Source organism: Artemia franciscana, chromosome 15 (genome assembly GCF_032884065.1).
Source record: "Artemia franciscana chromosome 15, ASM3288406v1, whole genome shotgun sequence".
NCBI classification, from domain to species: domain Eukaryota; kingdom Metazoa; phylum Arthropoda; class Branchiopoda; order Anostraca; family Artemiidae; genus Artemia; species Artemia franciscana.
The window spans coordinates 27146047-27169617 of NC_088877.1; the positions used below are offsets into that span (position 1 = coordinate 27146047).

Here is a 23571-nt window from a genome sequence, read left to right on the forward strand (position 1 = left end):
GGTTTCTCTGATAGGCTGAATCTGAAGTTTTTTGAATTTTAGGGGGTGCTTCCCCCTATTTTCTAAAATAATACAAATTTTTTCTGGCTCGTAAGTTTTGATGCGTAAGAAGAACTTGATGACTCAGATATTTAACTTATATATTTTAAATCAGCATAAAAAAACGATTCTTTTGATGCAATTATTCGTATCAAAATTCCGTTTTTTAGAGTTTTGGTTACTTTTGAGCCGGGTTTGATTAAAATATATATATATATATATATATATATATATATATATATATATATATATATATATATATATATATATATATATATATATATATATATATATATATATATATATATATTTTGATTACTTGTGTGACAGTAATTTACGATTTCTTGCAGTTATGGATAGTCCTTAAACAGTCCCATTAGGGCTGTAGCATACCATTCTTAAGCATAGAGTTAAACGAGACTCAAAAAGTTAGCAAACTGTAAATGTTAACAAACATGTTTTAAAGTGAAAAAGATGGACATGTTTGATCTTGGGCGTGCTGTTGGCTTGAAACTTTAATCGATCGTCTTCTGGGTCATGAAGATTACACATTTTGTTGAAGAGAGGGTCGGTTGTTGGGGGGCCTCGAAATGGGCCAAATAACTTTTTGTACCCGACCTGTTTGAAACTTACAGCCAATAAGTGTTAGGAAAAATAGGAACTTTATTTAAAAAAATTTTTTTTTAGAGCACGATCTCACCTAAAACGTGCCTTTTTTGTAATGGTTTGAAATTTTATCCTTCATTCCCTCGGCCAAGGGAACCCTAATGCAGGACGAAAAAGAGAAAAAACCTTGGTTCCTCAAAAACGAGATCCAATAAAGGGTCAGAAAAGGAATAAAAGAACTTTTCTCTGATCGGCTTGTCCCTGAACCAAAGAGGTCCAAATTTAAAAAGACAGTTTTAGTTTAAGGATATGGGTCTTCAAAAATAGTGCACAAAAATGCCTGTTATTGGCTTGAAATACATACTGATAAGTCTTTGGGCCATTGGGGTCTCAATGCACAGTTAGTGAAGCTAGAAAAGTTAGAACAGTCTGGTTAAGAACAGTTAGGAAATGTATCAAGTTGAAACATTCAGAGAATATTAAGGGGGATGTTAAGCTTAAAAACCCTATGTGCATCCCAGTTGACAATGGGTGTAGCAACAATTTCCAAGGAACGACTATAATTACTAAGCTGAAACTTTCAGGTAAAGTCGATTAGGATGTTGAACTAAATCAAAAGACACCATAAGCATCCTGGTTGTCAAAATGGAATGTATGCAATATCTAAAGTATTAAGTTGAAACTTTCAGAGAATGTTGAGGGGAATGTTGAACTCGATCAAAAGATACTATGTACATCCCATTTGTCAAAAGTGGCTAGTGACCAATCACCCCTTCCCTAGCCACGAAAGTTCAAGAACCTGGTGCGTCATTTGCGCTTTACTGAAAACTAGGTATATTATAAGCAGATGTTTATTGTTTGAAAAAAAATTACAGTGAAATAAAATTTTTAAGTGCTGAGATTTCCAGGAATTAATATTGTTATATATTAAATGTTCGGAGTATTTTTATTAGTTCTTTCTAGTCTTGATTATTTTAGTGATTACTTTTTCATTTTTCGTCAATATTTTGAAAAACGAGTGCATTATTCATACAGTTCAAATACATACAGAACAAACACAGTTTGAAATACATACAATTTTTTATAAAATGCAAATAGCGTAATAGGCCTTAGAACTTTTAGGGGAGGAGGAAGGGGGGATTAGCCAAACTTCTCCTTGTATTCATTTTTGTCCGTTTTAAGTCTGACTTGAATAATTGATTTAATTTTTACTGGTTTCTTTCGTTTCAATTCATATATTCTCTGGTAGTAATTTCTGGTCGATCTTAGTTTGAATTATTACAGGGCTTATTTCTGCTTGTTTTAAGTTTAATATGTCTCCACTTTTCTTAGAAAAAATATTTTTTTGTTTGCTTTTTTTCATTAATGCAGAACATAAAGATACCTATTGGAATAAAATATTTTTGTTGGGGCAGGGGAGGATGTTAGAGGGCCCGGGATTTCTAACTTGGGCATTGCACTGGTCGCTCAAGTCATGCCTCCGCGTTCCATTGGTTAGAAAATAAAAAATGAAAGCTAAGTAAAGGGAAAAGGGCTGCCTCTTTCTTGTCGGGATGGGTTTTGCCGACCTGAAATTTTCCATTTTCCATCTGAAAATGGCTGCCACGAAAATATCATACACTGCCTCGGATGCTTTGCCCCCTTTTGAATATCTATCCTTGCCAGTCCATGGACCAAGCTCTGACCAACGGCTTAAACTAACTGACAAAGATGGCATGAGAGATCGCCCCCTGGAATGTCTTGACACTAAACTTCCCTGAAGCGAAAGCCCTTCTCGCTCGGGGGTTGAAGAGTAGCCATATCTCTATAGCAGGCATCACCAAGACATGTGTTCTCGGACCAACTCCGAATCCATAGTGGATGGATACTACTTGTTATTGTCTTGATATAATTCAGTTCACCGGAACGGCTTGTCTCTTGACTAAGCATACCATGAAATGCCTTATATCATCCCAGCAAGCCTCATACAATATAATGACAGCACAGCTTCAACACAAGCATGATTGGAGCATAATAGTAAGTTACGCCCCGACTAATGATGCTGATGAATCCAACGTAAGACAAGTTTTATTCTCAGCCGTCAGGGCTATTGTGACAGATATTGTCCCACGACATTATCACACCTCTGGGCAAATTTAACGTAACTCATCTCCTGCAATTCTGTATAACAAAAAATGCGAGAAAAAAATCACAGAAAAATTAGAGAAAAATGCCCTATAGAAATCTCAAGAAAATTTTGACTGCCACAAGCCTCTACCTGATTCTGAGTGAGCATGGCAAAATTCAAGCGTAACGTCTCGAAAGCAGCTGAGTCCTCTGTTGGTCGAAGGGAGGCGGAGAAAGCCTGGTCATTGAACAACACCGTCAAGGTCACCTCAGTGGCAATATGCCTCATATTGGAAGCTAGGCGGTGTGAGAAATAAACACGTCTATCGTGGCAAGAAACAGTTCGTCCAATACAAAGACAAGGAGCTCGAAGATGGGAAAAGTAAGGGTGATTCTGGGGCACTGTGCAGACATCTCCTTGAACTAACCTCTGAGGATCCCACCTCAACCAGGTATCTGGCCTGTCAAGTAGTTTATATACAGTATCCAGGCGACTTACCAGGTAATGTGTCATTGATAAATCTTTCATGTTTCAAATCATTGTTCATCAATAAATTCAAGGATCGTCGTTTTAAGCCAATCTGCTGCCAAGTTTTCATACAATTTAGAAAAAATTGGTGTTAAAATTTGACTCCATAAAAATCCAAACTAACACCTTTCTTCTACATAGGCGTAATGTATCCATTTTTCCAGCACTTAGGGAATCTACCTCTTATAATTACTTCATTAAAAATATTTAATGAAGATTTTGATAACTTATCAGAAAATGCTTTTACTAAATTAATTGGAAAATCAAGTGGGCATATTGAAGTTCTCTTTATTTTATGTAATTTCGCCTCAACATCAATAGGTTGTACTACAGGGATATCATGGTCCGGTGTTGGGGGACAAGGAATTTTCCAGGAGAGAGGAGGGGGGGGGGGTTTGCACAATAGCGGCAGTGTCTATTTAGTGAATTAGTTGTAGTTTCAAAGGGAACATCAAGATCAAAGTCAACTTTTTTGACTGTTTTATTACTGATTTTCTTGACTGTACTATACTGCTGCTTCGGCCGTGCTTTAAAGATTTCATTTACTCTATTACGTTAATACTGGGCTGAAGGTTTCCGAATCTGCTTTTTTATAGTTTTCCTTAGTAGGTTAGCTTCTTCAGTTTTTCCTTGGCGAAACGGTCTTTATTTTGTCGGATTGAACTTTTTATTGCATCATTTATATACGGCTTGTCATTACTTGAAAAAGGTTTTCTTATTTGGTTCGTCGGCAGCGAATACATCTTTCATTGCTCTTCTGAAAGCCATGTTCCAAAATTGAGCATATCACTATCAGTAATTGTTGGATACTTAAATACATCAAATTTATACTTGCGGATATGATCTTGTATCGGATTTAGCGAAAGCGTGAAATGGTAACTGCCACCAAGTGGGGGGAGGGAATTGTGTTTGATAGAATTCATGCATGTTTGTACAAATTATGTCAAGGGAAGTACCACCTTTTGTTGTTGGGATATCAAGTCGCGTTCAGTAAAGCGCAATAATTTCCGTTATTAAATAAGCTGTTGCAGTGAATTGTTAGTAATTGTAGTAAGTTCTGTCGAACACGGGGTGATTTCTTCATTTATTCAAGTATTTAAAAAGGGATGCTAAGAGTTACTAGGTTGAAAACATTCTTTAACTCGCCACATTAAAAAAATTCAAAACTCCCAGAATTTAGCCTCTTTCTTTCTTCGCAGTCGTGCAACTTGTTCCGTTAGCAATTATGTACTGATGACCGCTTTATCTCAGTTCATTTTGTTAAATAAGTAATAATCCTGTTATACGATTCACAGCACATTGGTGATAAAGCTCGCCACTTGACATGAAGTATTAGGATCCAAACCAGAGTCTGGTGGCGACCCAACTCAGTTAATTGATGGTATAGTTAATAATTAGCCAACGCTTAATTTGGATTAATAGTGTTTTTGAACATTCCGATGGAGTTTCTTGTAGAAAAATTCGAAAGTTTTCTCAAAAATGCTTTAGCATGTAATTTTTTTTATATATTTATATTTTTGTTGGTTTGGAAGTTTTTCTTTGGCTTTGCAGGCGTTTCGCGTCCATATACTTTGTGTTTAACTTCCCCTTGTGTCACATGCCATATCATTCTTAGTAGAGTTTTTGGTTTAGAATTTGAATCAACTTTTCAACTTTATTTATATCAAATAATCAATACACGCATCTCTTAACATCCACACAAAAGGCTCCATGGCCTGTGAACGTAGGGAAAAACATTGCAATCGTATCTATCAAGATTCGTAATAAAAGACAAGGGAAATAAAGATAGAGAGGAAAAAGATAACAGAAAGAAAAACAGAAAAATGCAAACAGTTATATCAAACCTTTTTTTAATTATTTACGCTCAATCGAACTGGCAAATATAAAATACTAATTTTTGTTCATAATCTTATTTTGTTGGGAAAAGGTTGAAAATGCTGTAGGTGTCATATTGCGGGGCAAAGGGTGCCACTTGGTGGGCATATTGTACCACGCTGGCATCAATTGCAACAAGACATCAGAACAAACGCTATTGGAAATTTTCCTTTAAGTTTCAAAAGAACAATTCTAGGGTAAACGGGTATTTTTCCCAGAAAAAGCCTGAAAATGCCTGAAAATGTCTTATGTTTGATAATGCACGCTAGAGTGTGCCGGGTACCATCAATTGAGTGTCAGAGCGTGGGAACTGACTTGGACTAACACCTTCAAAATTGATATTTTTATGGCACAAAATGGCTGTAAACGTCGCACGTTCTGTCAGGATAGGGTGGCTTAAAACCTCCTCTTTTAAAGTTTTAGACAAGGAAAACTAGATTTCTCTGACATTTTGATCCTGTTTGGGCAGAAATTGATCTTTTATGGCGCAAAATGGCAGTAAATACCCCTCTATGCAGTGGTCTGTCAAGGTAAGGATGCTTAAAACCTCCTGTTTTAAAGCTTTAGATTATGGAAAATCGATTGCTCTGATATTTTGATCCTTTCTGGGCAAAAATTGATCTTTTTATTGGACAAAATGGCAGTAATCGCCCCTCTCCAGTGGTCTGTCAAGATAGGTTGGCTTAAAAACCTCTTGTTTTAAAGCTTAAGATTATGATATAAAGGTTTCTCTGATATTTTGATCCTGTTTGGGCAAAAATTGGTCTTCTATGGCACAAAATGGCAGTAAACGCCCCTCCACGGTGTTCTGTCAAGAAAGGGTGGCTTAAAACCTTCTATTTTAAAGCTTTAGACTTTGAAAAATTGATTTCTCTGATATTTTGATCCTGTTTGGGCAGAAACTGATCTTTTATTGCACAGAATGGCAGTAAACGCCCCTCTGCGTTGGTCTGTCAAAGTAGGGTGACTTAAAAAACCCCTGTTTTAAAGCTTTAGACTATGAAAAATCGATTTCTCTGATATTTTAATCCTCTTTCGCAAAAATTGATCTTTTATTGCTCAAAATGGCAGTACATGCCCCTCTGGTGGTCTGTCAAGATAGGGGGCCTAAAACCTCCTGTTTTAAAGCTTTAGACTATGAAAAATCGATTTTTTTTTATATTTTGATCATGTTTGGGCGACAATTGATCTTTTATGGCACAAGATGACAATAAACAACCCTCCGTTCTCCAGGGGAGGGGGGACTGAAATCTAACAATAAGCTATCGTAAACAAATAACTTCATTAAAAGAGCTTAAAGTTACGGTGAAAGGCGGTTAAGGAATTTTTTCCTCTTGAGGGGGACTGAAATCTCAATAAGCTATCGTAAATAAATAACTTCCATAAAACAGATTAAAGCTAATAGTAGAGGTAATACAGGAATTTTTCCAACGGGGGGGGGGACTGAAAATAGTGTAAAGTTAAACTGTTCTATGAAACACTTTAAAGTTAAAGTGGGATGTATTACAGGAATTTTTCCAGCGGAGGGGGGGGACTGAAATCTAGCACCCGATAAGTTATCGTAAATAAATAACTTCCATAAAACAGCTAAAAGTTAAGGTGGAAGGTTTTTTAAAATTTTCCAGGGTTGGGGGACTGAAATCTAAGACCCATGACTTGTGATCGTATATGAAGGTTATCATATTCTAGCCATAATGTTACTCTCGCTTTTATTTCATCTCTAATAGCAGATTCAAGTTCTAATAGAAAAAGACTCTATTTCTAAAAAACAACAAATGTGCTAAGAACGACACCTCAGATGTCAGGACCATAACACCAAGAAGAGAAGAATTACCTTGCCCGGGTTTGTTCAGGGTTCTTTTTGCAAAATGCCGGGTTTCTTCTTGCAAAATTTTCGGATTTTGATGTTCGGTGAGAAGCATTAGAATGCTTGCAATCTTATCTTCATGGCCGGTTTATTTGTTTCGATTCAGGGTATGATATGAAGGCCAAAGTAGACTTTGGAATTCCACAACGATCTATCCTTGGTCCTTTGCTTTACATTGTATAAGCCAATGACTTAAATTGCGCTATAAGAGATACTCCAAGGTCCATTTGTTGCAATGTATGTCATCCAGATGAGTTGCAGCATCCTAGTTCAATATATATTGAACAAAATGTTGATTTATTTGCATTTGCTGGTGATAGTACGCTTGTTTGTGCCGCTTCAAATACTGATGAACAGAGCTTATGAGTGGTTTGAAGCAAATTGTCTCTTTCTAAATGTTTCCAAGTCTCAATTTTTGTTTTTTTCAGGATTGGCTTGCAATTTCCTGGTTTGAATATTATTCCAAGTTCTAGAGGTATTATTTATAGATCACAGAATAGGTTTGTTAGGTTTCTAGGAGTCCTTGCCGATGAGAATGTTTCATTTAAGAACCATTTTAACTTTCTCCGATTAAAAGTGTCAAGAAACTTAGGTATGATACGTAAGCTAAGGTATATTGTTCCTGGATGTATTTTTAAGCTTCTTTAAAATTCTCTCATACAGCCGTAAATAAATTACTGTTCTATTATTTGGATGAGTACTTTCCCTTTCCTATTAAAACCTCTTTCTCTTCTTCATGAAAAGGCCCGTCAGTTAGTTTCAGATACGAAAAGTACGTCCACAAATTCTCTCCTTAGTTTCCATCCACAGTGTTTCCTATCTTGTGCTATTTTTATTCATAAATATCCTCATGGTCAACTTCCCTCTTGTTTTTCGAAATCGTTACAATCCTGAATCATTGTTAATTTTCATGGAACTCGTAATTCTAAAGTTTTATTTTTTGTTAGAACTACAACCGTGAGGTCAGATTTTAGCCCTATATACGCATGTACTAGGGTTTGGAACTCCCTGCCGAAGAATATCAGAGATTGCAATTCCATCGGGGTCTTCAAAAGCATAAAGAAAAGTCATTTGAGATAATTTTTCTTCTTTTTTTTTCTCTTTTTTTATAAGTAATAATAGTATTATATATTTGCCAGTTCGATTGAGTGTAAATAATTAAAAAAAAGGTTTGATGTAACTGTTTGCATTTTTCTGCTTTTCTTTCTGTTATCTTTTTCCTGTCTATCTTTATTTCCCTAGTCTTGTATTATGAATTTATTTGATATAAATAAAGTTGAAAAGTTGATTCAAATTCTAAACCAAAAACTCTACTAAGAATGATGTGGCATGTGACACAAGGGGAAGTTAAACACTAAGTAAATGGACGCGAAACGCCTGCAAAGCCAAAGAAAAAAACTTCCAAACCAAGAAAAAATATAAATAAAAAAAAAAATTACATGCTAAAGCATTTTTGAGAAAACCTTCGAATTTTTCTACAGTCTTGATTTCTAATGATTGTTCTGGATTTCTACATGCTCTGGGTCTAAGGAAAACGCTTATTCAAGAAAATAATCTAAATTCTATGTTCTTTTTAAGAAGAAAGGGAAATTCCTTACAAAATCACTGCCATTAAGGAGAAGAGGGTGTGAAATGCCAATCAACGTCGCAATCTAACAATGAAATAGCAAGTTCCCTCAGTTCAAATAAAAAATGGTCAGTTTTAGTTTATAAGCTTATTATTAGGGGAAAAAGGTTGACCATGCTTTAGGTGTTACATTTTGGGCCAGAGGATGCCACTAGACAGGCACCTTGTACCACACTGGGGTCAATTGTAACGAGTTATCAGAAGGAATGCTATTAGAAATTTTCCTTGAAGTTTTAAACGAGCGACTCTAGTGTAAACGGATATTTTTGCCGGAAAATGTCTGAAAATGTCTTGTGTGCATCATGCACGCCACAGGGTGCCTTTTTCCATCCATTAAGTGTCACAGTTTGGAATTGACTTGGGCTCTTATGTTCAGAAATTGATCTTTTCTGGCCCGAAATGGCAGTGAACGCCCCTCTGTGGCGTTTCTTTCAAGATAGGGTAGTTTAAAATCTCCTGTTTAAAGCTTTACACTATGAAAAATTGATTTCTCTCACATTTTGATCTTGTTTGGGCAGAAATTGATCTTTTATTGCCGAAAATGGCAGTAAACGCCCCTCTGTGGTGGTCTATTAAGACTGGGTGGCTTCAAACCTCCTTTTTAAAGCATTAGACTATGAAAAATGGATTTTACCGATATTTTAATCCTGTTTCGGCAAAAATTGATCTTTTATTGCACAAAATGGCTGTAAACTCTCCTCTTAGCTGGTCTGTCAAGATAGGGTGGCTTAAAATCTCCTGTTTTCAAAATTGAAACTATGAAAAATCGATTTTCTGATACTTTAATCCTGTTTGGGGAAAAATTGGTCTATCATGGCACAAAATGGCAGTAACAGATGGCCCGTGCTTTTCTGTTAAAATAGGGTGGCTTCCAGTGAATTCCTGGATTGGGAAACAGCTTACCATGTAGATACTGTGCTATAAATCAAATATTAGACAGGCTTTCATTGTCCACCTGTCTAGCGCTCCATTGCATTGAGGAGGAATCCCTTTTGAATCCTAATGCGAACAAAACATCCTTGGAATGTAAGGGCTCAATGAAAGAAACGGGGTGAAAGGAAATGAAATAAAAAAAACGCATTTAATGAAACAAATATCTCGAAGTTTTATGTTACAAACCATGTTTTCATGGTCATTAGTAAACACTTCCACGTCTCTCTCCTTCACAAGTACGAGTGGGGGTCCCCCACGGTGTTTGAAAAAACTAGTAACGTTAGAATACGTCATCCATAACATAAATAAACATTCTTCTATTACAAAACAACCAAAGAAATCTTGAAGTCTTGAAAAACGTTTTGTCGGTTAAATTGGTTGCTAGGGGGCTCCCGACGGAAGTGGATGCTAGGGTCTCCGTTAGCATTGGTTGCTAGGGGACCCTCTTGGGATTGCTCGCCAGGGCACCTGCTGAATTGGATTCTAGGGCCCCGTTGGCAATGTTAGGATGAGGGTGGTTAAATTTGATGGTAGGGGCCTCTGATGGAATTGGCTGCTTGGGTCCTCCGGTATTTAGACTAGAGGCCTGGTGAAATTGGATGTTAAGAGTACCCGTTGGAATTGGATGTTAAGGCCTCCAGTGAAATTGGATGTTAGGGCCCGATGGTTGGGTTAGGGGCCCGGTGAAATTGGATGCTAGGGCCCCCAACGGAATTGGATGTTAGTGCCCCATTGAAATTGGTTGCTAGGGGCCCTTGTTGGAATTGGATACTAGGGGGCTGGTGGAATTGCTCGTTAGGGTCCAGCCTCTTGAAGGTTTCCCACTAGTGGGCCCTGTATTTTTCCCTGGCCCTCATTTTTTTAAACATTTTATCATGTGACAAGCAAAGCCTGTTATGTAACAAGCAAAGAAATCATGATTTGGCAGTACCCTGACGGTTTTTGAAAGAATCAAAGAAACTATAATGTAACATGCGTCTGCGTCTCTTAGAAAACCTCCCCATGATGTAACATGCACCTGCGTGTTGAAAAAGTTTAAAAAAGTGTTGGCACTGAGATTTGGAGGGATAGGGATGTTGTCGGATCCAAAGGATGGTCACTACTTACGCATAATATTTATTATTGGGAGGTGTGCATACATTTTTGGGTGGGGGGGGACGAATTTTCTGCTGGGGGAATTTTCCATGAGAAAAAAACTTTTCAGTGGGTAATTAAAAAAATTGAAAAAAGTTTTTCAACTAAAGTAAGGAGTAAATTTAAAACTTAAAACAAATATAATTTACTCTGTAGGGGACCGCCCCCTCCTCAACGACAGGGGAAATTTTACAATGGGGTAATTTGCCATAATTCTTGTACACAATTGTTTTTATGTCTTGCTTTCTCTTTTTCGTCTCAATTTCATGTTTGGAGGTGTTGAGAGTAATTTTCTGAGGTAATTTTCTACCGGGGTTGAATTTTCTAGAGGATTACTCTGTGGGAAGGGTTTTTTTTCTCCGTGAAGGAGCAGCCAGATTTTCTTGCATTATTTAAAAAAAGATCAGAAATTAAATTAAAAAAAAACAAGTTTTTTCAACTGAAAGTAAGGAACTACATTAAAACTTAAAACGAAAAGAAACTATTAGGTATATGAAGAGGTTCGCTCCCTCCTCAACACCTTGCTCTTTACACCAAAGATTGAATTTTGTTCCAATTCTTTAAGAACCACTCCTGAAACACAAGGGTCGTTTAATTAGAACAATAACAAGCTCTTTTAAAAGTACTAAAAAATATCCGCGTAAAAAGAGAGGCATTGAGGAGGGGGCAAACCCCTTCATGTACGTAATAATTTCTTTTAGTTTTCAGTTTTAATGTTGCTCCTTACGTTCAGTGGAAAAAACTTGGCTCTCAAAGTTCAATTACTAGAAATCATTCAATTGTCGTTATTATAAACAGAAAAAAAAATGTGCTTACTAAGCTGTTCAAGCTCACAAAAAAAACAAAAACCAAAACGGTTTTGCTTCAGTGTTGCTCTGAAAAGAAAAAGAAATAATATACTTTCACAATTCTTCAAGATCTACTTATCTATTTAAAACTTTTTTTTATGAACTGGAACTTTTTTTTCAAGAATGCCATAAAACATTTGAATCTCAGCAATGCTGGACCATGAAAAGGACTAAAACCGTAGCTGACCCATTTTAGTACCTCTGCACAACTTTCCTTTGCCCAGGATTAATAGTAAAACAGAAAAAGTCAACAGGATAATTTAGAAAAATATGCCTTAAAATTCGACACTAAAATAAAAGCGACCTCCTTTCTCAAGCGACGCTGAAAAGGCATGTTTGTTATTATTTGTCTTGTTTCTCATGCTCAGTCAGTGTGGTCTTATAAACTATTTACGACAGGCTTACGGGACGCATATGACCAAGTCTGTTCTTAATTATCTTAAGTTGGCTTTTCACCGTCGCTTGAGAATTTTTCTGTTTAATTTTGGTGTTTTATTTCTAAAGTTTGTCTTTTTATATGAGCGGAGGCCTACACCAAGATATTAGCATTGTATTCTCTTTTTGTTCACTGCCTGTGATTCTTTTCGTTTTTTCTTTCTCAAGTTTTCTTGTGTTGTCATGGTTAGCCAATGCGGCCTTAGGAATTATATACTCGTTTATTTGCTACGGGGATTATTTCATCGTCTTTGTCTTAGCTAAAAATGTTTTTTTTTCTTCAGCCTTTCTTTTCCAATTTATGAGTCTTTTTCTTTAAAGTTTCATCGCCAAATACCACCACTTTCTTCACCAAAGACGGCTGATTTTTTATGTTTGCTTAATTTATTTCCTCTGTAGATCCAGAAATTCGAACCAAAGTCAACCGGTATCTCCAATTATCCCATTCTATGGAATCCGTCAAAGATGCTGTTTCTAAAGAAGATTTTAAAAGCGTCAGAGAAATTGGGACATTACAAAAGCTGCTTTCCGAGGAAGAAAGGTAATCCTCTCTATTTGCCCTAAAGGGGATCATAGGAAATTATTCCTTGGCTTGTATAATTTTGAATTGCCGCTGGGATTTTAGTTGATTAAGCGTGGGTATATCATGCCATTTTCAGAGATTTAAATTGTCGAAAGACGTTTTTTCGAGCTATATGTCACTTTACTTAATCCTAATTTTTACAAAATTACGCGGTAAGCATAAGGCTAAAAATACAAAACAATATTACTTAAGTAACTTTTACAATTTCGTAAATCAAATTCGTAATTCGTAAATCAATTTATATCTAAATAAAAGCTTATGAAATAGTTGATAATTATGCATTTACGCGACTCAACATGGAAACTTAGTAGTTTTTGTGTAGGCAATTATTCTGAAGGCCTTTTGGCCATTGGATATTTTGATAAATCTGGATAGTGGGTCTAGGCTGGGTATTAATTGATTAAGCGTGGGGTATACCATGTTATTTTAGAGATTTAATATTGTCTAAAGACTTTTTTTCGAGCTATATACAATTTTACAAAATTTGGCGGTAAATATATGGCTAAAAATACAAAACAATATTACTTACGTAACTTGCACAATTTTGTCGAATTTATTTCTAAATCAAAGCTTATGAAATAGTGAATAATCAAGCATTTACGCGACTTAACTCAACATTAAAACTTATAGATTTTGTAGAGGCAATTACATCTACGTTGCGTGGGCAACGTGAGGTGTTTCGGCAACGTATGTTCGGCTTCGCCGAGCGAAGTGTTGCGAGAGTAACACTTTGGTTTTGTTTCCTCGCATCGAATAACGCTGAAGTTGTTACTCTGTAAGGATCTTAAAGTAAATGAGTCCCCTACATGTCTTACCACTGGAATCAATTTGGACTTACCATTAAATACACCGGAAACAAATAATAGGTACACCAACTAGCAAAGTTGCGAACCCCTCATTTCCGAAGATGATTATGAGCTAACAGACGACTTTTGCTTAAAAATCCCCTATATGTCTCACAATTGGTATCGGCCTATTTTTGGTTTCAGTGTGTACCTTACTGCTGAAGTTGTCAACCCGTTTAAACTTTCAAACTGGTAAATCTCATGGAGGAATTTTTCTACCAAAAATGGATGACATATACTTTGATCAGCTTATCAAGAGCTATCGACCGCTGTCGAAAAAAAAAAATTTATCTGTTTTAGTTCAAAAGTTGACTTTTTTGCCGTAGACCAAGTTTCTAACGTCATCACTTAGAAAGGAGCAAAGGATGAATTCTAATTTCTTTAGCAATGAGAGAACTTTTAAAGTTTAAGAGGCACATCTGATACTTTTCTCTACTGTAATCCCGAGTGCGAAAAACCGGATGATAAACTCAGTTGAAATCACGAACAGAAATGGGTAGAAACAATAGATGGCATCACTTTCGGACCCGTGGGAAATGCCACTTTTTAGCTTTCTTGAAATTTTTTCTATTTATCACTCAATGAAGATATATTGGCTGTGGGGCCGGGTAACTGCCGCATATATTTATATATTATATTATAACACTTATATATTTTAGTCCATCTTCAATTTGAAACCGGTGCCTGTCTGCTTGCCTGCTAGAACGGAGCTTTCCACTCGAAAGCAGAAACATGGCTTGATGAAACGAAACTTGACTGCATAACTTCAGTTTGTTCTCTCTGACATAGGCTATAAAACTCCGCTTTATTTCACACACTATAGGCTCTGGCTCAAGGACAAGCAAAAACCATCCTTTTTGGCCCCAGGCAAGAGTTCTACGAAGTTTTCCAAAATGCGAAGTCATATTTATCAATCCAGCCTAAGGTCCACACTTTCTATAAAAACCGCAGAGATTAGACCCTTACCACTCTAGGAATAAGCTGAAATCGGGGTGCTAGGAAAAAAACATGACAAAACCAAAGTGTTGCTCTCGTAACACAATTATTCTGAGGGTCTTTTTGCCATTGGATATTTTGTTAAATCTGGTTAGTTGGTCTAGACGTTCCCCCAGTAAAATTTCTCTTCCCGTTCCCCTCATTTCCCCCAAGCACATCCGATCAAAATTTTGAGACAACCAGTTAGATCAAAATAGTCCAAATGTCAAATAACCATGCCTTTAGGTTTGACAACCTCTCTTCCAGCCATCGAAGCAAGCCCTGTAAGATATGCAAGTTGCCCATTGTTAAAACATAAGCTTTTTATGGAAAGAGTGGTTGTATAAACGTAGGAAGGGGAAGATGCCTCAAAGGGTGCATTTTGATGTCAAAACATCTTAACCCTCATTGAGCCTTCAGATAAACACAGAAATAGTTCTAAGGAGGGGAGGGGAGTTAGAAATTGATGTTTAATCCCTCGTGATTTCTGGGAATATTTCTGGTCTACGGTGTTATTATGAAAGTAAAGAGTAAACCCTAAACCCCAAAATTAGCAGAATTTATCCTCTATAGAATGGGTGCTGTCCCTTCCTTATCCCCAACCTCCCCCTTGTGGTCTTTGAAACGGAGGATGCTAATTCGATCGAAGATTAAGAGCTATAGTTCTTTTTTATAAGTCGAAAGTAATTGGATTTCAACCAGCCCCTGTCCTAAAACTGTTTTTGATATATGGTCCATTTGTTACCTTTTAAGACATCTAATCAACGTTTTGAGGTACATATTTTGTAATTTCCATGCTGCTGCTCAATTTTGCATTTGGGGGAATTTCCTTGGGGGGACGTTGGCTCCCCTGAATAGTATTATGATCCTAGTTATATTACCGCATTTGACATGACCTTAGACCCATTGAGCTCATTTGTGGTGCTTGGGATAATTGACAAAGCCTCTCAACTTAGTCTACCGCTATTCTGTAGTAAGCACCCCCTCCCTCTTATTCCAAGTTCAAAGAAAAATCAGCCTTTTCAAATCCGTGTTTTACAGAAAGCACAGAACCTAGTTGGGGTATCCTTGCTTTCTGTTTCAAATTGGCTTATGTGGCCCTATTCAGAATTAAACGAAAAAACTAGTTTTTTTAACTGTAAGTAAGGAGCGACATTAAAAATTAAAACGAACAGAAATTACTCCGTATATGAAATGGGTTTTCCCCTCTTCAACGTCTCGCTCTTTACGCTAAAGTTTGACTTCGCCACAATTCTACTTTTTAAAACAATTAAAAGCTTTAGCGTAAAGAGCGAGGCGTTGAAGAGGGGACAACCCATTTCATATACGGAGTAATTTCTGTTCATTTTAAGTTTTAAGGGCGCTCCTTACTTACAGTTAAAAAAACTAGTTTTTTTCATTTAATTTCTGAACGTTTTTGAATTAATGCATGTTTGATTTTGGCTCTCCACCATAGGACTTGTCCAATCTTATTTAATTTTTTGTATTGAATCAGATTAACAGATTATTAAAATGAAATTTGCATATTAATTCCTTTTTTGGCTAAATGGCTTTTTCTTAGTTTTGATCAGACGATTTTGAGAAATAAGGGGTGGGGAAGGAGGCCTAGTTGCCCTCCAATTTTTCGGTTACATAAAAAGGCAACTATAACATTTAATTTTTAACTAACGTTTCTATTAGTAAAAAATATACGTAACTTAAGAATTAACTTACGTAACAAACGTTTATATTCTTACTAGCTGTTGGGGTGGCGCTTCGCGCCACCCCAACACCTAGTTGGTGGGGGCGCTTCGCCCCCCCCCCCCAAGCCCCCCCGTGCGCGTAAGTCGTTACGCGCCATATTAGTTACGCGCCATTGTAGTTGTGTCCCTATGTCCCACCTGTGAATATAGATAGATATATATATATATATATATATATATATATATATATATATATATATATATATATATATATATATATATATATATATATATATATATATATATATGTTTTTAACTACGTAAAACTTGCGAATATACAACATTCTTTGCTGTCCCATTGTCTGTGCATATAAATAGATTGTCAGGTTTACCGACTCTTGAACATGCAACATATAATGGTCCATGGGAAAACAATCCGTATTCAGATCTATACCTCATGATTCTAATGATTGCCCTTGAGCTTTGTTGATGGTGATTGCTAATCGACCATTCCCTGAGTCGCCATCGTCATTTATATATCCCCCTGTGCACCCCGGCATCCCCTTTGTAGTTATGTCCCTGTGTCCCGGTCGTCATTTATATTCCCTGTGTCCCGGTCGTCATTTGTGTCCCGGTGTTCCAGTCTGTGATTTCTCTTTGAGTGTCCCGGGCGTCATTTATATTCCTTGTGTCCCGGTGTCCCGGTCGTCATTTATATCCCCCTGTGCCCCCCGGCGTCCCCATTGTAGTTGTGTCCCTGTGTCCCGGTCGTCATTTATATTCCCTGTGTCCCGGTCGTCATTTGTATCCCGGTGTCCCGGTCTGTATATACATTCGTTTTTTAGTTTTGTTTTTCTCCTTTATTTTTTTCCTTTTTTCTTTTTTTTCTTTTTTAGTTTATTTAGATTTTTAGATTTTTTAGTTTTTTTATTAGTTTTTAGTTTTTTTGTAGTTTTTACCATTTTTTTAGTTTTTTTAGTTTTTTTTTTTTTTACTTATGTCCTGGTCGTCATTTATACTCCCTGTGTCCCGGTCGTCATTTGTGTCTCGGTGCTTTGTTGATTGCTAATTTATATTATATTTATATTTATATTTTTTATATTTATTAATATTTTTTTAGTTTTCTTTTTCTCTTATTTTTCAGTTTTTTCCTTTTTTTTAGTTTTTTCTTTTTTAGTTTTTAGTTTTTTTTTGTTTTTTACCTTTTTTTAGTTTTTTTAGTTTTTTTAGTTTTTTAGCTTTTTTAGTTTTTTTATTAGTTTTTAGTTTTTTTTTAGTTTTTGCCTTTTTTTAGTTTTTTCAGTTTTTTTTAGTTTTTAGTTTTTTACCTTTTTTTAGTTTTTTTTAGTTTTTTAGCTTTTTTAGTTTTTTTTCTTTTTAGTTTTTTTTGTAGTTTTTACCTTTTTTAGTTTTTTTTCTTCTTTTGTATTAGTGTGAAATAATTCAGACGTCATATGCGGACAAACACGACGTCACTCGACAGACAGACAGACAGACATAACCCACAAACAACTTATTTTTATATATATTTATTCATATTTTTTTAGTTTTCTTTTTCTCTTTTATTTTTCAGTTTTTTCCTTTTTTTTAGTTTTTTTCTTTTTTAGTTTTTAGTTTTTTTTAGTTTTTTACCTTTTTTAGTTTTTTTTAGTTTTTTTAGTTTTTTAGCTTTTTTTAGTTTTTTTATTAGTTTTTATTTTTTTTGTAGTTTTTGCCTTTTTTTATTTTTTTCAGTTTTTTTTTAGTTATTAGATTTTTACCTTTTTTTAGTTTTTTTTAGTTTTTTAGCTTTTTTAGTTTTTTTTTCTTTTTAGTTTTTTTTGTAGTTTTTACCTTTTTTAGTTTTTTTCTTCTTTTGTATTAGTGTGAAATAATTCAGACGTCATATGCGGACAAACATGACGTCACCTGATCCACAGATCCACAGATCCACACACAGACAACTTATTTTTATATATATAGATATATTTATTATGTATATAAGGGGGTTTGTACCCTCGTTAATGCCTTGCTCTTTACACTAAATCGTAAGTTTTGTCTCAATTCCTTAAGAATGACCCCTGAATCAGAAAGGTCGTAGAGTAAATAGTTGAAATTACTAAAAATACTTTAGCATAAAAAGCGAGGTATTTATCTCCTCCTAAATACCTCGCTATTTATGCTAAAGTATATTTAGAGCCCCTCACATGCGTAATAATCTCTGTTTGTTTTAAGCTTCAATGCTACTCCTTACTTTCTCCTTAATTGAAAAAACTTTTTCATGTTTATTTTTTCATTGTTTTTTTTTATAGTAGTTTTAGAAAATCCTGCGCCCTTTTCATTGAATTTTTCTTCCCCCATGACATATTTCTCCAAGGAAAAATTTACCCACATAGCCCCCTCCCCTCAGCCCCACCCTCAAAACCAAAAAAATCCCCCTGAAAAGGTCTCTACACTTCCCAATAACGATTATTATATGTAAACACTGGTCAAAGTTTGTAACTTGCAGCCCTTCCCCCAGGGACTGTGGGGGAGTAAGACATTCCCAAAGACATAGTTATTATGGTTTTCGACTAAGCGGAACAAAATGGCTATCTCAACATTTTGATCCGTTGACTTTGGAGAAAAAATAAGCGTGGGAGGGGGCCTAGGTGCCCTCCAATTTTTTTGGTCACTTAAAAAGGGCACTAGAACTTTTCATTTCCGTTAGAATGAGCCCTCTTGCGACATTCTAGGATTACTTGGTCGATACGATGACCCATGGAAAAAAAAAAACAAACAAACAAATAAACACGCACCCGTGATTTGTCTTTTGGCAAAAAATACGAAATTCCACATTTTTGTAGATAGGAGCTTGAAATTCTTGCTATAGGGTTCTCTGATACGCCGAAAGCGATGGTGGGATTTTCGTTAAGATTCTATGACTTTTACGGGGTGTTGCCCCCTATTTTCCAAAATAAAGCAAATTTTCTCAGGCTCGTAACTTTTGATGACAAAGACTAAAGTTGATGAAACTTATATATTTAAAATCAGCATGAAAATCCGATTCTTTTGATGTATATTTTAGCATCAAAATTCTGTTTTTTAGAGTTTCGTTTACTATTGAGCCGGGTCGCTCCTTACTACAGTTCGTTATCACGAACTGTTTGATTTATTCCTCAGACTTACGCCGGACATGGATTCATCAGTTACTGGTTCTTCTCCGCTCGTATTATTTTGTGTCTGTTATCAGAAAACGAAAAAGCAATTGTAACACCATATTGTTACCAGATCGTTGAATTTTAGCTGCGTTTTTTTTTGAAAATGACAAATCTGCTTTCAAAGAATAGTTCCATATCTGCTTCCACTGAGAAAAATTCGCAAACAAGCAATCTTGAATCTTTAATGCGGGATCATGGAACTAATAAAAATCAATCCCAGCAAGGTTTATTCTTATGTATTATAAAACCATCCATTAACCGTCATATAAAACTGTCTTTTGTGTTGTCTCATATTTCGCAAAATGTGCGTGATAATCATTGCACATGACTCTAATATAAATAACGACGAAAATATCACTGCCTTCCCGTCATACAAACTGTAAGGAGGATAATACTACCACTACTATCAACTCACCGCAGCACCAAACCGCCTGAGGTCAACACAGCTACACACGCTCCTCCATTCCGATTTATTCAAAGCCTCCCTCTTTATTTCCTCCAAAGAAGTTCCTATCTCCCTTCAATTTTTCTTTATGATGTCCTCCCACCCCAACCGGGGACGACTCTCTTTTCCGTTTAGGCCTTGACGGTTGGCCAGAAAGGGCAATTTTCGGCAATCTGTCATCCTTCATTCGCTGAACACGCCCATGCCATCTCAACCTTTCTCTCATGATAGCCCTAGAAAGCGGGATAGAAACGCGTTTTTCGTACAGCCTGCTGTTTGAAATACGGTTAGTCAGCTTGGTTCCCAAAACAATCCGTAGGCAATTTCTCTAGAAAACATCTAGCAAATCTTCATCCGCTTTTCGGAGCGCCCATGCTCCAGAACCATGTTTATTGTAGCTTCCAATATTCTAATCTTTATTTGCAGACTGAAGGTATTTAATAACTCAGGCAGGTCTCAATTACTAACTTATGAGGGAAAATTTGGTCGACACATCCTCTACTCTTTCCAAAACTGCACTGTTCTTTTCTTATCACTTAGTCTACATTATCTTTTAGTCTAAAAAGTATATTACTAAGTAATTTACTACCTACATAGACCAGGCTAATGCCTTTATAATTACCACACTCACTCTTATCAGCTTTCTTATATAGTGGTTTAATTAGGGCTATCTTAAATTCGCTAGGTAATTCCTCTTTTTTCGAAATTCATATTCGTAATCTTCAGTAACTTATTTCTTACCTCACAGCCACCATATTTAAGAAACTCATTTACCACAGTATCAGCACCTGGGACCATGTTACTTTTTGATCCTTTTAGAGCTATTGCTAATTCTTCCTCACAAAACAAATCCTCCTTCACATGCAAGAAATCGGAATTTTTTTCATTTTCCTCTATATCTTTTCTTATAACTCTACCTTGGTTTAGTAAATTCCCAAAATATTCTGCCCTTCTCTCTTCAACTCTTTCTTTATCGCTATTTGGTGCCCCTTCTCCTATCTTTATCTGGGACAGGTTCGGATTGACTTTTCCCTCTCAATTTATTAACATGCCAGTACAATATTTTGCTATTATGCCGTCTGTCTGTATCTTCTAGATCCTCTGCAATTTTATCCACGACCTGCATTTCACATCTTATTAGTTCATATTTTAATGCTTTCTCCACTTTCTTTACATTCTACTTGTTGTAATAAGATCTACCACTCAGATAATTCTTGTACAAGCCCCTTCTCCTCTGTATTAAAGATTCAGCTTTTTACACTATAGTCCTAGCTAGTTTCCTAACTTGCTTCCCTAAGGCACCCTCAGCAGCTTCACACATCGTTTTTCTAAAATTACTACACCCCTCTTCTAAATTGTCAACTTTTAAACTCGCCAGTTTAGTATTCAACTGATCCTGGAAAGTTTCTCTCAAATTGTCATTCTGGAGTCTACCAACATCATAACTTCCCGGGAGGTAGTTGCCCTTTCGAAATTTCAGCTTTAAATTAACCTTGGTCACTACTAGATGGTAATATTTACTTTAAACTTTAATAACATAATTCCTATAAACCCTAGTATCTTGTATTAATCCTGCCAGTCTTCAGTTTACAATAAAATAATCAATAAGGTTTGCTGTCTTACCATCACTTGAATACAACGTTAACTTATGGGTCATTTTATGACCAAAAACCGTATTGGTTATAACTAGATTGTAATACCTACAAAATCGCAGCAACCTGTTGCCATTACTGTGTTCTTTTCCTACACCAAGTTTATCTAAGCTAGGATACCATCTATTCCTATTTCTACCAACCTGGGCGTTAAAACCTCGTAATAAAACTACCATGTTTGTACATGTGACCCAGTCTATTTGCTCATGTAACTTTAAGTAAAATTCATCTGAGACATCAGTATCTCCGTAAATTGGTTCTACAGGGGCATATACTACTATAACTAATACTCTGTACGTTTTAGTCATAAAATGAGCGATTAGTATTCTATTGTTAATACCTTCCCAGCCTAATAGGAGCTTCCTAACCCATCATGAGGCCTATTCCCTATATGGACCCTATCCTTCCTATCTGGGTAAATAATTCTGTATCACCTAATTTAATGCTTCCTATCCTTAGGATATCAGTTTCTGAATCTTTTAATAAGTCCAGTTCGAATCGTCTGAATTCGTCATTGAAAATGTTGACACGATAGTTATCTAATGTCACCTAATTTTATGCTTCCTATCCTTGGGATATGAGTTTCTGAATCTTCTAATAAGTCCAGCTCGAATCGTCTGAATTCGTCTGTGAAAATGTCGATACGATAGTTATTTTTATCGTCGTAACATTTCAAGTTCCAATTTTCGTATTCTTAAAATTATTGAAATGGTTTTGGCCTCAAGAAAAACAATGGTCCCAGATACCATTGCAGGACGGGGGCCAGCGTACCGCTTGGTTGGAGATCAATTGTTAGTAGTAATAGTACAAGTAGAGTAGTTAGCTATTTGAGTAATATATTAGCAATTGTTATGTATGACCACAGCATATTTTCTTTTCAGTAAATGTCTATCTGTACTTCAGCGCTTGTGCAAGGTAGTTGAGAAAGCGGCAGCTCATCTTTTATCCAGGATTTTTAAAGAATCTTTTATAATCCTAACGAATGTTATAAAAGCCTTAAAGGAAAAGAGAAGTCACGGTGTCCACAAAAGTAGGCCTAACATAATCCTATTTCTTCTCCACGAGTTCTTTGCGTTGGACTAAAGATAATTGCCTCTTGCCTAATGTGATTCTGAACTATTGTTTATTTTTAGTAGACTAAGCATAATAAATATTGACCGTAGATTCATGTAATAAAAAGGAACAAAGTGACGGGTTTGGTCAATGCTTCTGTAGATTAATCAGTCTAAAATTTAAGTAAGAAATTTTAGGTTGTCCGTTGCCTCTTATGACATGACCTATTTCATCATCATCGTCATTTTATTTGTAACTCATCATAAAAAACTGGGTTGAGAGCCCAGAAAAAGACAGAGTAAAAATCAAGAAAAAATATCGCTATAGGCTTTAGTGTTTTCTAAACTGTAGCCATTTTTTAGCCAAACATAACTTTCAATTTTTTAATGGGGAATCTATGTTATTTTTATATTTCTGTACATTTTGAAATAAAGCTTAGTTCTAAATTGAGCATAAGAAACACACTAAGAAGCAAAGGCAGTATTCTGAAATTTAGTTTTCATTTATTCTAGCTTGGATTTAAAAGAAGAAAAGAAGAACTCTGCCAATTTGGACGACAGAGTAATTCACCCTGCCAATTGTGGTACTTTAACGGTAAGATTTTGTTTGAATTTAAGCTGTATGCTTGCAAAATCGGATAACTCTAATATAGACAAGTGAGATCACCAACATTGGTAATTTATATAGTTAACATTTATTTAATATCTTTTGTTTGCTTGTATGTTTAAGCAGGGGCTCCTAGTCAGAGATGCATACATTCCTTGACTACGAGAGGCTACTGGGGGTGATTTTACAATGATTTAAAAATAAATTTTAGTATAATTTGACTAATAGTATTCTATCGATATGAAGTATGCATTTCAGTGATTGATCTAATAACCTGTTCTAAAGAAGGCACAAGATCAAGTTTTAAAATTGAAAGGGTTGCGAAGATGGAGACAATGAATCCCCGTATTAAGGTTGATAAGATGTTTAAGGACATTTGAGCATGCAGTACGCTGACATTGCTTATAAAAAAGTTGTTTATTATTCAGTGGGTCCAATATTTGTTTATTAAAGTAATTTACACACTTTTTCCGCGAGATGTATAAAGCCAATGTAAAACCTAAGATGAGCATCAAGCAAACCTCCGGTGCCAAGGCCCCGTGAAGTATTACA

At 35.8% G+C, this 23571-nt stretch overlaps 1 protein-coding gene across 1 annotated transcript in view; it reads left to right on the forward strand.

Moving 5' to 3' along the window:
• LOC136036268 (PH and SEC7 domain-containing protein-like) overlaps positions 1-23571 on the forward strand; it is a 187358-nt gene that overhangs the window by 37974 nt on the left and 125813 nt on the right. The window contains exons 4-5 of the mRNA XM_065718408.1: positions 12399-12540; positions 22926-23007. Coding sequence (XP_065574480.1) covers positions 12399-12540; positions 22926-23007 — 224 coding nt within the window. The remainder of the gene's footprint in view (positions 1-12398; positions 12541-22925; positions 23008-23571) is intronic.